Source organism: Danio aesculapii, chromosome 22 (assembly GCF_903798145.1).
Source record: "Danio aesculapii chromosome 22, fDanAes4.1, whole genome shotgun sequence".
In the NCBI taxonomy this organism is placed as follows: domain Eukaryota; kingdom Metazoa; phylum Chordata; class Actinopteri; order Cypriniformes; family Danionidae; genus Danio; species Danio aesculapii.
This window is the reverse complement of record NC_079456.1, coordinates 33,167,378-33,181,679: the sequence shown is the minus strand read 5'-3', so window position 1 is coordinate 33,181,679 and position 14,302 is coordinate 33,167,378. Positions and strand designations below refer to the sequence as shown.

The following is a 14,302-nucleotide window of genomic DNA, read 5'->3' as shown; positions in this document are numbered from 1 at the left end:
CAACACACACACCAGCATCACAAAGGGTTTCTGCACGATTCACAAGTCAAATTTAAGACTTTCTAAGACCATTTTAGGAACGGTGTGAATTCAATTTCAGGTTTTTTTCTAATGCCGGCAGCTAGCTCTCTGTAACTCTCTCATGGTAGCCCACTGAAGCTAAACAGGGCTGCACCCGGTCAGTACCTGGGTGGGAGACCACATGGGAAAGCTAGGTTGCTGCCAGAAGCGGTGTTAGTGAGACCAGCAGGGGGCGCTCTATGAAGTTCTGTATTCTGTGCATATATGGATCTCTTTGGTTGTTACCAACATCTGGGAAAAGTCAACGACACCTTTAGAAATATGTTTTCTGAGAAAATGGTGTCGTGTTCAATACTTATTTCCCCCACTATATTGTCGCATATTGTCCTTGTACAAAACAAATAAAATAAAGTGTCTCTACCTGGAAGAAGATTAGGGCATCCTCCAGGCTGATCCTGCTGTTCTCATGCAGGGCCACGAGCGCCGCCACCAGCAGCCCCTCCTGAGTGTCTCGCAGCTGCTGGGCCAGTAATGTGGGCATCAGACCCACACCTCTGCCATGCAGGAGCAGCCGGGGTTCTTCGATGAAGCCGTACACCTGCAGCATCTGAAGAAACATTCATCAACAAAACATCTTCAGCTGAAGTCAGACTTATTAGACTTCCTGTATATTTCCCCCCTATTTTCTGTTTAATGGAGAGAAAATTTCTTCAACATATTTCTAAACATAATAGTTTTAATAACTCATCTCTAATAACTGAATTATTTTATCTTTGCCATGACGTCAGCACATATTTGACTAGATATTTACTAGTATTCAGCTTAAAGTGACATTTAACTAGGTTAATTATGGTAATTATCACTGTATAACAGTGTATTTGAACAGTGTGTGTGTGCTGGTAAATAACCTCGGCATGACGCTCCATCTGCTGGCTGTAGGTGTGATGGTCCCCCGTGCGCAGAGCCAGAGAGGCTCTACAGAGGGCCAGTGTGATGGATGGGGCCCCGGAGGCCTCCAGCTGCTCCAGAAGGACCCCGGCGCCATCAGGGTCCGCGTTCAGCATTGATGAACAGCACACAACGTGAGGAAGCTGAGCCGGTTCAGCACCACTGAAGATCTCCAGCACTTTATCAGCCACGTCCTGGAACACACAATTGTGAATTGTGAAGACATCACATTGTTTTTATACTGTACAAGCTGTATTTGGTATTGCCCTAACCCCATCCTACCCCTAAACCCAACCCTCACAGGACACTGTGTACAGTTTTACTTTCTGAAAAAACTCATTCTGTTTGATTTAGAAGCTTTTGGAGAAATGAGGACATCAGCCATGTCCTCATAATTCACCACCTTCTAGTAAAATCTGCGTCATACCTATGTCATTATACAGATTTCTGTCCTGATATGTCACAAAAACATACACACACACACGCGCACACACACGTGCACACACCATTCACTATTAAAGGGACAGTTCACCCAATACTGTAAATTCTGTCATTTATTGATCCTTCACCTTTTCCAAAAGAAATGAACACTGTTCTTCAGCTATACTAACAGAACTAATAGAAATACTTCTATTTCAAGTGCTGTTCCTTAACATTTTATCAATCCAACAATCTGTTCTAGATTGTTATTAAATCAGAAGAAAACAAAAGATTCTTCATTCAAAAATCATAAAAAAAAGAATAGTAATAATATTAGCAACACATTCTTCACACCCAACTGTCTGTTTCAAGAGGGAATGCATGACGTTCTGTAAATTCATCTGACATCTGATAAGATAATAAAAGCTACTTCGATTTCATTAAAGGTATAGTTCACATAAAAATACAACCCAGGCTCATTGTGGATACGTACCCCTATATACATTTCTGAAGAGCACCAAATATGTTCAAGGAGCTACGTTTTGTTTGCAATTTTTGTTTTTGTGAAACCAGAGACCTCAAAAAAGGATTTAGGCCCAATTATTACTTATTGGGCCTAAATCCTGTACACAGAAAATCTCCCAACTCAATCTACAATTAGAGGGATACAAAGTTAGCGTTAGCTCTACTATAAAAGATCTGGGTGTCATATTAGACAGCAATTTAACTTTTAAAAATCATATATCCCATGTCACAAAAACTGCTTTCTTTCATCTGAGAAATATCGCTAAGTTACGAAGTATGCTATCCATCTCAGATGCAGAAAAGCTAGTCCATGCTTTTATGACTTCTAGGCTGGACTACTGTAATGCACTGTTTGCTGGCTGCCCAGCATCCTCTATTAACAAACTTCAATTAGTACAAAATGCAGCTGCCAGAGTTCTTACCAGGTCTAGAAAATATGATCACATCACCCCAATTTTATCCTCCTTACACTGGCTGCCTGTTAAGTTTTGTATTGAATTTAAGATATTGCTTCTTACATATAAAGCTTTAAATAATCTAGCTCCTGTTTATCTAATCAACCTTCTGTCTCACTGCAATCCAACTCGCTCTTTAAGATCTTAAAACTCAGGGCTTCTGGTAGTATCCAGAATAGCTAAGTCGAGTAAAGGAGGTCGAGCCCTCTCATTTATGGCTCCTAAACTCTGGAATAGCCTTCCTGATAACGTCCGAGGCTCAGACACACTCTCCCAATTCAAAACTAGATCTATCTGAGACCTATCTGTTTAGTAAAGCATACACTCAGTGCACCACTTAGCGGGTTTCCACACAGGTTCTGCATCTTGTTTATATACACTATGAACAGCAGCTACGCTAATTATTCTCTTTATTCTCCATTTCCACTTGGGGATACTCTTCCCAAGGCCCTCAGACTATGCAGAGTCACTGATTCAATCCAAGACCAACGACGAGATGATCCCAAGGTTTCCATTTCCTGGACCAGGCCGTATCCTGAGCAGCTACTGTGGTGGTCATGGAGGAGTGGAGAACATGAGACTGATTCCAAAACACGCTTCATAGTAAAACGTACTCAACAGTGTTATTCAGACACCTTATCACCAAAAGCAGTGTAATTAAACACCAGCATATTGCTCCATTCTTAACTATGATACACATTCCGTATTAATCCACACAGCGGCAAAAGCTAAACTATTCTGAACCTTGAACGCTGCACGTGTGTAGGAACAGCTGACGGTGGCCATAGCAACAACAAATGGCAGTGGAACACGAGCTCACAAACACATTTCTCCTAGAAAACTCTTGGAATTTCACCCCCTTCCCCCGGTCCTCAGATGTTAGGTACAATCTATAAGACCCCCAGATTGCCGACTATTCCGATGGCAGCCGGTGCCCGGTGCATAGGACAGCCTCTAAAAAGTACTGGACACAGACACATACTCCTCCCATCCCCGGTATGCCTCTGATGCGCAGGTAAATCGAGTTTGTGCCTGTAAACACAGCGCCCCCTCTGTTGAAAACATGTATCGCGATTCATTCAACATTTCCATTGGTTAGAATAGTCACATGTTTGAATCGATTTTCAACCAGCTCATGGTGAATCGTCACATTGCTAGTCATTTCGTGTTTTTCACCAAATCAGTAACATCATTTATGACTTTGGCAATTAAAGAGTTAAAATCCTGTAATTTTCTAAACAATTTAGTAGTTTTGATTAGGACTGAGGCTGATTAACAGATTTATGCAAAAAAATAAAAAAATATATTGACCTGATGCATTTTTACAGCAGTTTAATTCATAAAAAAAGGGTAGTCAATCTGCCCAGAGTGTATCGATGAGTTTTTCTTTTATTTCAAAGCATTTTCTCACAATATGTGTCAAAATAGGATTTGTCTATGGAGTCAATCTAGGGCCATGTATACTCGCAAAATAAAAAAGATTTGCAAACAAAAAATAAAGTATTGAGCAAAAAAGATTTAATTAAATGCAAATCTCCAAAAAAAATAAAATAAATAAATAAATAAATAAATAAAAAAATAATAAAAAAAAATAAAAAAAAAAAAAAAAAAAAAAAAAAAAATCGCAAAGCAAAATTAAATTTTGACAAATAAACATTTATTTTGCTAATGTTACATATTGAGTAACATTATTTTGACAATGCTAGAGTGTATTGATCCTGTGTGTGTTGTATCCTCTATCTGTCTCTTTTCTCTCTCTCTCTCTCCACATGAGCGGGGATTAGGTGCAGCTGTGAGAAGGGCGGCGCCAATTATAAAAGCATGCTGTTTGCGCTGTTCATCGAGTTCTCTTCCTGTTTCCCCTCGCTGTTGTGTGTGTGAGCAGATCGCTCTAAGTCTCTGTGTGGCAGTGATATCTTTCTGTCTGAAACCTTTTTCCAAAGTCATCTGGTGAGATACTCTGTTAAATACGGTACTAGGACGGTATTCGGTGTTAGCTGTGGCTAAATGTTTACTTACTGCTGAATGATCTAAGGAAAGGCCCCTTTTCTGTTGTCCCCTTTTCTCCTGTTTAATGGATAGTTAGAGGTCAGAATTGTTTGTTTCATTTACGGAACTTTACTTTCGGTTTTAGGTAAGAACTTTAATATTAGGTAGCGTGCCTTGTTTTGTTTATTGTTTTGGCCTTTTTGTTCCCTGGTTCCGATGCTGGAATTTTTGTTTAATAAATTTGTTACCCCTTTTTCACAACTTGGCCTGTGTGTGAGTGCTTGGGGAACAGGAACGGGGACTCCGGGTGACCTCTTTTAACAGCGGTCATCCTTAACCTTATGTGCATAGCGAGGTGCATCCGCTACGTAACAGCTAACAAAAATAAAGAACTACAAAGGGAAAATTAGGTTTTGAGAGATAAAAATGAAATTTGCAAACAAAAAAGAACTGCAAATAAAAATCAAGCAGTGCAAAAAAAATATTTGCAATTAAAAATATATATATTTTTGCAAAACATTTTTATAGCATTGCCTTTACAAAACCTGTCCAGTCATTTGCAATGCTTATTTTGATTTGCTTTTTAGTCAACCGTGAGTTTGCGATGCTGTTTTCACTTTGCACTTCACATTTCTGCGCCTTTCACTTTACTTGAAAAGTAAGAATGAAATTTGCAAACAAAAAGAGAACTGCAAATAAAAATCAAGCAGTGCAAAAAAAATAAAAAACGTAAATATTTGCATATATTCAACCATTAGTTTGCCATGCTGTTTTCACTTTGCACTTCACTTTTCACTTTGTGGTCCTGATTTGACAAGGGGGCGGAGTTAAGGGAACTTGGGCGTTTACGGCAAGCCCGGACCTGCCTCCATTTAAGTAACATCATCACCTGGAGACACAGTATCACCGAGATGGACTTACAGCCCAGTCAAGTTTCCTTGACTCCGCTCCCTTGTCAAATCAGGACCACAAAGTGAAACACGAAGTGCAAAGTGGAAACAGCATCGCAAAGTCACGGTTGAATATATGCAAATATTTATGTTTTTGATTTTTGTTTGCAGTTCTCTTTTTGTTTGCAAAATTCATTCTTACATTTCAAAACTTAATTTTCCCTTTGAGGTTCTTAATTTTTGAGAAATAAAAATAAATTTTGCTAACAGAAATAAATTTTCACTTTGCGATTTTTTGGAACTTTGCAGTTTTTACTTTTTTTTGCTCAATACTTCATTTTTTTGTTTGCAAAACTTTTTTATTTTGCAAGTTTATATGGCCCTAGATTGACTCCATATTTGTCACCAAAATCATTCTGCTAGCTGAAACACAGAAAAACGTATGGCCAAATTGAAACTCAAAATCACCCCAGAGTGACATAGCACATAAGGGTAAATAAAATATAAATTAAAAAAACCTTGCTCAGCTCCTCCACGGTTTCCTCATACAGTGAATGCTTTAGGAAGAAGATGAATCCTCGGCCATAACTGCTTGATAGGGCACTCATGGAGACGTTCCTCTGAATAACATCAGTCACAGTGAGACCCGACATCTTATAATATGGGAGAGCCAAATGACAGTCCTTCTTATCAAACCTGCAGATCACAGGAGAAGGGGGCACACTTTAGAATAACTGTACACTATCAATCCTTTGCATTATTACACTATAAAACAGCATTAGTACACATCTGTCTGGATTACTCGCTTCTTTTAATGTGCAGGTCAGCTGTTTTAGCATCTATCAGCTTTGTGTTTTTGACTGTTAGGCGCCATCTTGTGTCTCAATAATGTGCAGGTTAGTGTATACTCCATCAGCTGTTTTAGTTTCTCTCAGCTTTGTGTTTTTGACTGTTTGGCTCCATCTTGTGTCTGAATAATGTGCAGGTTAGTGTATACTTCATCAGCGGTTTTAGCATCTATCAGCTTTGTGTTTTTGACTGTTTGGCGCCATCTTGAGTCTGAATAATGTGCAGGTTAGTGTATACTCCATCAGCTGTTTTAGTTTCTGTCAGCTTTGCGTTATTGACTGTTTGGCGCCATCTTGTGTCTGAATAATGCGCAGGTTAGTGGATACTCCATCAGCTGTTTTAGTTTCTGTCAGCTTTGCGTTATTGACTGTTTGGCGCCATCTTGTGTCTGAATAATGCGCAGGTTAGTGTATACTCCATCAGCTGTTTTAGTTTCTGTCAGCTTTGTGTTTTTGACTGTTTGGCGCCATCTTGTGTCTGAATAATGCGCAGGTTAGTGTATACTCCATCAGCTGTTTTAGTTTCTCTCAGCTTTGCGTTATTGACTGTTTGGCTCCATCTTGTGTCTGAATAATGCGCAGGTTAGTGTATACTCCATCAGCTGTTTTAGTTTCTGTCAGCTTTGCGTTATTGACTGTTTGGCGCCATCTTGTGTCTGAATAATGCGCAGGTTAGTGTATACTCCATCAACTGTTTTAGTTTCTCTCAGCTTTGCGTTATTGACTGTTTGGCTCCATCTTGTGTCTGAATAATGCGCAGGTTAGTGTATACTCCATCAGCTGTTTTAGTTTCTCTCAGCTTTGCGTTATTGACTGTTTGGCTCCATCTTGTGTCTGAATAATGCGCAGGTTAGTGTATACTCCATCAGCTGTTTTAGTTTCTCTCAGCTTTGCGTTATTGACTGTTTGTCTCCATCTTGTGTCTGAATAATGCGCAGGTTAGCGTATACTCCATCAGCTGTTTTAGTTTCTCTTAGCTTTGTGTCTTTGACTGTTTGGCGCCATCTTGTGTCTGAATAATGCGCAGGTTAGTGTATACTCCATCAGCTGTTTTCGTTTCTGTAAGCTTTGGGTTTTTGATTGTTTGGTGCCATCTTGTTGTCAGGATTTTTGATGATTTTTACCTAAATTTGACAGGTCTAGACTATAGAAATAAATTCATAAATAAAGATTCATGTCTTTTGAGAATCAATGTCAAATCATGACCATGGTTTAAAAACCCATTAACCGAAAAATGTTTTTGTTTGCCCAGCCCTCCTACTGACCTGCTGAAACAGTCTCCTAAATGAGCGCAGCTCTCCTGAAAGGCCTCCAGCAGCTCCTGCTTCTCCTCAGACGGGCCGTCCTGCAGTTTGAGTAGCGCTGACCTCAGCAGAAGATGAGCTTCACTGAGCAGATGAACACAGCTCTGAGAACACGGGTTTGACTGCTCATACCGCTTACTGTACTCCACCTGAGGCAAAACAGTTACAATATATGAAAATATAACAGCTTACTGTACTCAATCTAAGACAAAACTATTAAAAATATGACAATATCTGCTTACTGTACTACTGATGCAAAACAATCACAATATATGACAATATAACTGCCTACTGTACACATCCTGAGGCAAAACAATGACAAAATATGACAATATCTGCTTATTGTACTCCTCCTGAGGAAAAACAATGACAAAATATGACAATATCTGCTTACTGTACTCCTCCTGAGGCAAAACAATGACAAAATATGACAATATCTGCTTACTGTACTCCTCCTGAGGCAAAACAATGACAAAATATGACAATATCTGCATACTGTACTCCTCCTGAGGCAAAACAATGACAATATAACTGCCTATTGTACACATCCTGAGGCAAAGCAATGATAAAATATGACAATATCTGCTTACTGTACTCCTCCTGAGGCAAAACAATGACAAAATATGACAATATCTGCATATTGTACTCCTCCTGAGGCAAAACAATGACAAAATATGACAATATCTGCATACTGTACTCCTCCTGAGGCAAAACAATGACAGTATAACTGCTTACTGTACTCCACCGGAGACAGAACAATCACAAAATATACAATATAACCTTTCTGTACTCCACCTGAGACAAAATAATCAAAAATATGACAATATAACTGCTTACGTTACTCAATCTGAGACAAAACTATTACAAATAGGACAATATAACTGCTTGAAACACTTACTGTACTCCAAACAATCACAAAATATGTCAATATAACAGCTTGTATTACTTCGTGTACTCAACCTGAGATAAAAAAATAAATAAATAAATAAAATGACAATATAACAGGTTACTGTTATCAACCGGAGACAAAACAATATTAAAACATGACAATATAACTGCTCGAACTGCTTGCTATACTCCACCTGAGACAAAACAATCATAAAATATAACAAAATAACTGCTCGTATCACTTACTGTACTACAAACAATCCAAAACACACATAAAATATGTCAATTTAACCGCTCGTATCACTTACTGTACTACAAACAATCCAAAACACACATAAAATATGTCAATTTAACCGCTCGTATCACTTACTGTACTACAAACAATCCAAAACAATCCTAAAATTTGACAATATAACTGCTCGTATCACTTACTGTACTCCACCTGAGACAAAGCAAATCACAAAATGTCAATATAACTGCTTGTATCGCTTACTTTCCTCCAGGCAATCACAAAATTACAGTACAAAGGCCCGTGCACACCGAGATGTTTTTTGCTCGCATTTTCCGTCGACGTTTAACGCCTCGTGACTAAATAAAGGGTGTCAATGCGATCATGCACACCAACGCGAAAAATGCAAGCGTCATTTTTAAAAAAACGCCTCAAGCTCGTTTTTTTTTTTTTTTTGACGTGCCGCGTCAAAACCTTCTCCACCAATCAGATTAGCACTTTTGTTCACGTGCACGGAGCTGCTGAAGTTACAGTAAACAGCACTTAGAGGCGCTCAAGTGCAAAACTGTCAATGCGAGCGCTCATTGAAGAAGATGCCCAGAGGTGATATGAACGTGGAGCTGCTTATTGCTCTGGTGAACAATAATCATTTATTCATCGCTAGAGCTGCTACTTGAACCATTGATAACAACAAGCGTGTCAACTTTGCCTTCTTCTTCTGTGTTACCCTTCTGCTCGACGCCAGTGAAAAATCGCTTGGGTTTGACTCCGGAAAAACGTCTTGAAAAACGAAAAGCGTCCCGGTGTGTACGAGCCTTAAGAGTGTATTTTTGATATTCAATATTTCAGAATAGCTCTCTTTGAAATATTAAACAGATTTGTAAATATTGCTGGTTGCTTAAAAACATCCAAATAAGACTTTGCCTTTTCTAACTGCAACAATAAAGCTCTCTATAATCGACACAATATAATCTATTGATGATTTAATCTGGTTTTTTCGGTGAGAGTGTTGAATTTAGATGCAGTACTATTTCTCTGTAGAGCTGCAGCGTGGACACAGAGCTGATCACATACAGGTTCCAGCCGTGAGCGCTGTCCGACGCCTCTGTGGACTTACAGACTGACGACTTTCTGGATCTGAGGAGCACAGAAGAGCAGGATCACAGATCGTAACTGCAGATTTACTACAACCCCAAATCAGAAAAAGCTGGGAGAGTATGGAAAACGCACATTAAAATCTCTTGACTGGCCTGCCTGCAGTCCCGACCTGTCTCCAATAGAGAATGTGTGGCACAGTTTTAAGCGCAAAATGCAACAATGAAGATCCTGTACTGTTGCCCACTTGTTTGCAGGAAGAATGGGACAAAATGACACCTGAAACACTTCATCACTTGGTGTCTTCAGTCCCTTAACGCCATTTAAGTGTTGTGAAAAGGAACGACAACATTACAAAGTGGTAAATGCTTTACTGTCCCAACTTTTTTTAAATGTGTTGCAAGAACTAAAATCGGAAGACCTAAATTAAAAATGAGGAACACATTAAATAGTGTTTGTTGTATTGTCTGCAATGTAATACAAGTCAAAGTCAATTTCGAAAAAAAGTCAATTTTTTATTTGCGTTTTCCATACTGTCCCAACTTTTTCTGATTTGGGGTTGTACTTATGTTTTCTCATGTTAAAGTCAGGGATGTAACAAGGTAAGATAGGGGAAAACAGCATTAACAAAGACAGAAGGTTTGTCTATAGCAGTCAGCCATGTATATTGAACCAGTTGAGCTCCAGACAATGTTAAGTCGAGCTGCACCTGTAATTCTGCAGCTTCCTCTTGCGTGCACAGTTCCTCCTGTTGGATGCGGTTCTTCTTCTTGGTGGTTTGCTGACATCACTTTGAATACCGTGGCTATTTAGATATTTTATACAACAGTTTGGTTCTCGAATCTGATTGACTGATAGCCGTGCGATATTACCGTAATAACAGCACTCATATAGCTTCTTCACCCTTCTGTATTACTCCGCCCAGATAGAGGGACAGCAGATCAATAAACTCACTACAGTTTGACAAATATTGCAGCCACTTCTGTGTTTGCTCCGCCTACTCCCATGTCTGATTGGCTGTTCACTTGTTCTTGTTGCAACCAAACCCATCTCTCCTGCTACCTGATTGGTTACCATTCAACAACTCTGCCCAGGTCCCAGCCAATCACTGCATGCCACCTAGTCTTTAAAAGGTCTTCAGTCTGTTGGTTCAGGAGCAGACTCTCTGACTCTCTGTTTAATAGTTTGCTCGATTGATTGTTGTATTTCGGCTTGTTTGTTCGGTTTGCTTTATTAGTGTTTGATTGTTATCCCCCTTTATCAGTATTGTTCGTCTTTGTTTAATTTACACTTTGTTATTGTTGTTCAAGTTTGTTACTGTCTGTTCTTACCTTTGTATCGCCATATCTTCCCTAACCTCATATTTCCCTGTGAGTTTAGAAAGACTGGTAGGTAAGTATGTCACGTGACATACATATCAGCACGTATATTAACATTTGTCTAGATGCACCAGGTAAGAGGGTGTGTGCCAACCTGTGTATTTTTGGTTTAAAGTCAATGTAGATTAGATAGGACGTCATTGATGTTGAAGATTTCTTTTGTTTATTAGATTAGGTTTATAGGGGATTTGTTGTGACTATTAGTAAGACTGTTTGGTTGTTTTATTTAGCACCACCCATAGAGCCAGTCTTTCTAACATTTCGTTGTTTATTGTCTTTAACCTTGTATATATTGTAAATACCTCACTCACTGATTCACCCTCACTTTTTGTGAATAAAATCACTTATTTTTCCACTTATTTCTGCTGTCCATCCTTACTTTGTATCACAATTTGTTTTTGCAATAACCAATTCCTCAGTTAAATGTGCAACTCCCCTAGACAAAGAGGGGTTGTAACAATGGCGACAAAGACTGCATAATAAGTCATTAGGGGACAAAAACAGCACAAATTTCTAACTACAGCTGATCAAATCATAAAACAGGTAAGTGAGTTTCTAAGTCAATCTCTTTTATGTTGCAGTGCTGTATTTATACCATAGTAATTGTAGTGTTTTGAGTGTGAGATGGGACTCTCATATCAGTTTTGTATAACCCTGAATTACTTTTGGTTGTTCGTCTGTTTGTTTCTAATGTGTCTCCGGTTTTCATTACTGCAGACTAGTTTAGTAAAAAGAAAGGAAGAAGAAATGCCCGCATGTGTTTAGTGTTTTTCATTATCGCAAACACCACACTAATTTGTTTTGGCTCTTTCGGGGTTAATTATTGTGATCTCCCGATTGTAACCAAGAAATACTGAGAAATCTCTGTAGACTGATGGCATTTCATGTCGTTCAGCCTTATAATCTTAAAAAGTGAGCAAAACCACCTGTTTTGTAATCACTTTAGACATTACGCTAGAGAATCATTCAAACACTAGCTCTAAAGTGACGTTGGTGAATTAGCAATGGTTTCTGCTGTTCTGACGTCAGCTGCAGATGTGAATGAGTGGCGGAAGTAGTTCCACATACAAAAGGATTTTTAGTTTAGTTTAATTTTCTTTTTATATACACGATTATGCCGTCTAACTATTGTGTAAATGCAATATCACACGAGTAGCAGTGCGATATGGCTGTATATCGGCACTGGTGGGACACTAACGCCCCATTCACACGGTGCTTCAGCGTCAGCGCTTGACAGAGGGTGTGTCTGAAGTTGGGGCTGACGCGATCATCATAGCAACATCAGCCAATGAAATTAGTCAGAAATAGGCCACTATCTGAGCTGGTGTATTTGCATACAGCGATCTGATTGGCTGACGCTTCCGTCGGAACTTGAAAAGTTGAGCAAGTTCCAACTTCTGCAGTGAGCAACGCCACTGAAGCAGCGCCGACGGATCCACATTGCAGTTCGGTAACGTCTGATATCATCCATTCAATGTGAATGGGGCGTAAGGCACTCAATCTGTGGCCTCGTGCCAATGCATGCCTCCCACCAGTGCCAATATACAACACTATCGCACTGCTACCCGTGTGATTATATTGCTCATATATCAATATATGTAGAGAACATGACCTTGGAGAACAAAGTCATTTTTAACAGATTTTTTTGGCACATACAAGTGTTCTTGGAGCTTTCTATTCTTACAGTTTAACCACTGAAGTCGATTTTTACAATGTTTTTGTGAAAAACATTGTCCTTTGTTGTCTATGGAGGATGAAGGAGCTCTCCGATTTCATCTAAAATATCTGCATTTGTGTTTCGATAATGAACGAAGGTCTCAGGGCATTGAAACAACATGAAGGTCAGTAATTAAAAACAAAATTTGGGGGTGACCTAACCCTTTAAAGTGCTGGACTGAAAAGAGTTACATTATTAGCCCCCCTGTATAGTTTGTTCCACATTTCTGTTTAATGGGGAGAAGATTTTGTTACACACATTTCTAAACATCATAACTCATTTCTAATAACTGATTTATTTTATCTTGGCCATGATGATGGCACATAATATGACTAGATATTCATCTTAAAGTGACATTTAAGGCTTAACTAGGTTAATTAGGAAAGTTAGGGTAATTAGACAAGTCATTGCATAACAGTGGTTTGTTCTGTAGACAATCCAAACAAGTACTGCTTTATGGGGTTAATAGTATTGACCCTTAAAATTACTTAAATAAATAAAATATTTAATAAATAAAACTGTTTTTATTCTAACCGAAATAAAACAAATAAGACTTTCTCCAGAATAAAAAATATTATAGGAAATACTGTGAAAATTCCTGAATCTGTCAAACATCATGTGGGAAATATTCAAAAATTCACAAGAGGGCGATTAATTCTGACTTTAACTGCTTGTGACTAATACAGCTGGGTTGAACAGAGATCTCTAACCCATAGTGTGAGTTTTGCATCTTATTTAAGAGGGCTGAAATGTCCTGTCTGAACAGCACTGGGATGTTAGAGCGGCCGCATGCAGGTTAGACTCACAGCGAGTTATTTTTGGGGGGTTTGTTTGCTGTTAGTTTCACACTCGCTAACTTACAGGAAGGATCTGGACAGAAGGCTTTCCAAAGTCGGCACTGAGGTGGCATCTAGACCTACAGCTACTAAAATGCCAGTCAGCGCTTTGTGTTCCCTCCATTCACTACAATAAGAGTTACACACAGGCCATTTACATAGTACACTACTAGAGACATGCAAACTATCAATCATAATGCATGAGAGAAACATTTTCCAAGAACAGCACATAGATGTGTTTAAGCAGGGTTCCCAATCTAAACGAAATATAAAACTCTGAATGACTGTGAGATGTGTAAAACAACTCAATAAAGAAAGCTACAAACAAAGATGCCTAATGTTTAATGACTTTAACGAAACAATATAAAAATTCCCTGACTTTCAGAGTAAGAGACTCCTAAGATGATATTCTAGAATTTCTAGATATTTTGGAAAGGTCATGATATTTCAGAATTTACATGATTCAGAAAATTACATGATATTTTTCAGATAATATGATGATTCTTTATTGCCTTGTTTAAAACAACAATTAAGTTTCAATGAAAATAGAGTCTACTAAAATTCCATGATTTCCAGAAATGTCATGATTTTCTATCATGTACTTCTTTATTGTGTTGTTTCACAGCAAAAGACAAAGATCATCAATGCTCAATGGCTTTGACTATGAAAGACAATATAAAATATATAAAATATTTTAAAAATTCCCTGACTTTCAATGTCTGTAAGAGAGATATTCTAGATAATGGACATTTCATGAT

At 38.6% G+C, this 14,302-nt stretch overlaps 1 protein-coding gene across 2 annotated transcripts in view; it reads right to left on the bottom strand.

Moving 5' to 3' along the window:
- Positions 1-14,302, bottom strand: part of hps3 (HPS3 biogenesis of lysosomal organelles complex 2 subunit 1) — a 39,388-nt gene that overhangs the window by 6,481 nt on the left and 18,605 nt on the right. Inside the window, exons 9-14 of one of the 2 annotated variants that reach the window (XM_056447592.1) lie at positions 13,570-13,671; positions 9,546-9,654; positions 7,362-7,549; positions 5,767-5,944; positions 930-1,163; positions 443-628 (exon numbers count right to left, since the gene is read on the bottom strand). In XM_056447592.1, the coding sequence (XP_056303567.1) occupies positions 443-628; positions 930-1,163; positions 5,767-5,944; positions 7,362-7,549; positions 9,546-9,654; positions 13,570-13,671 (997 nt within the window). The remainder of the gene's footprint in view (positions 1-442; positions 629-929; positions 1,164-5,766; positions 5,945-7,361; positions 7,550-9,545; positions 9,655-13,569; positions 13,672-14,302) is intronic. The other variant, XM_056447593.1, reaches the window with a different exon arrangement.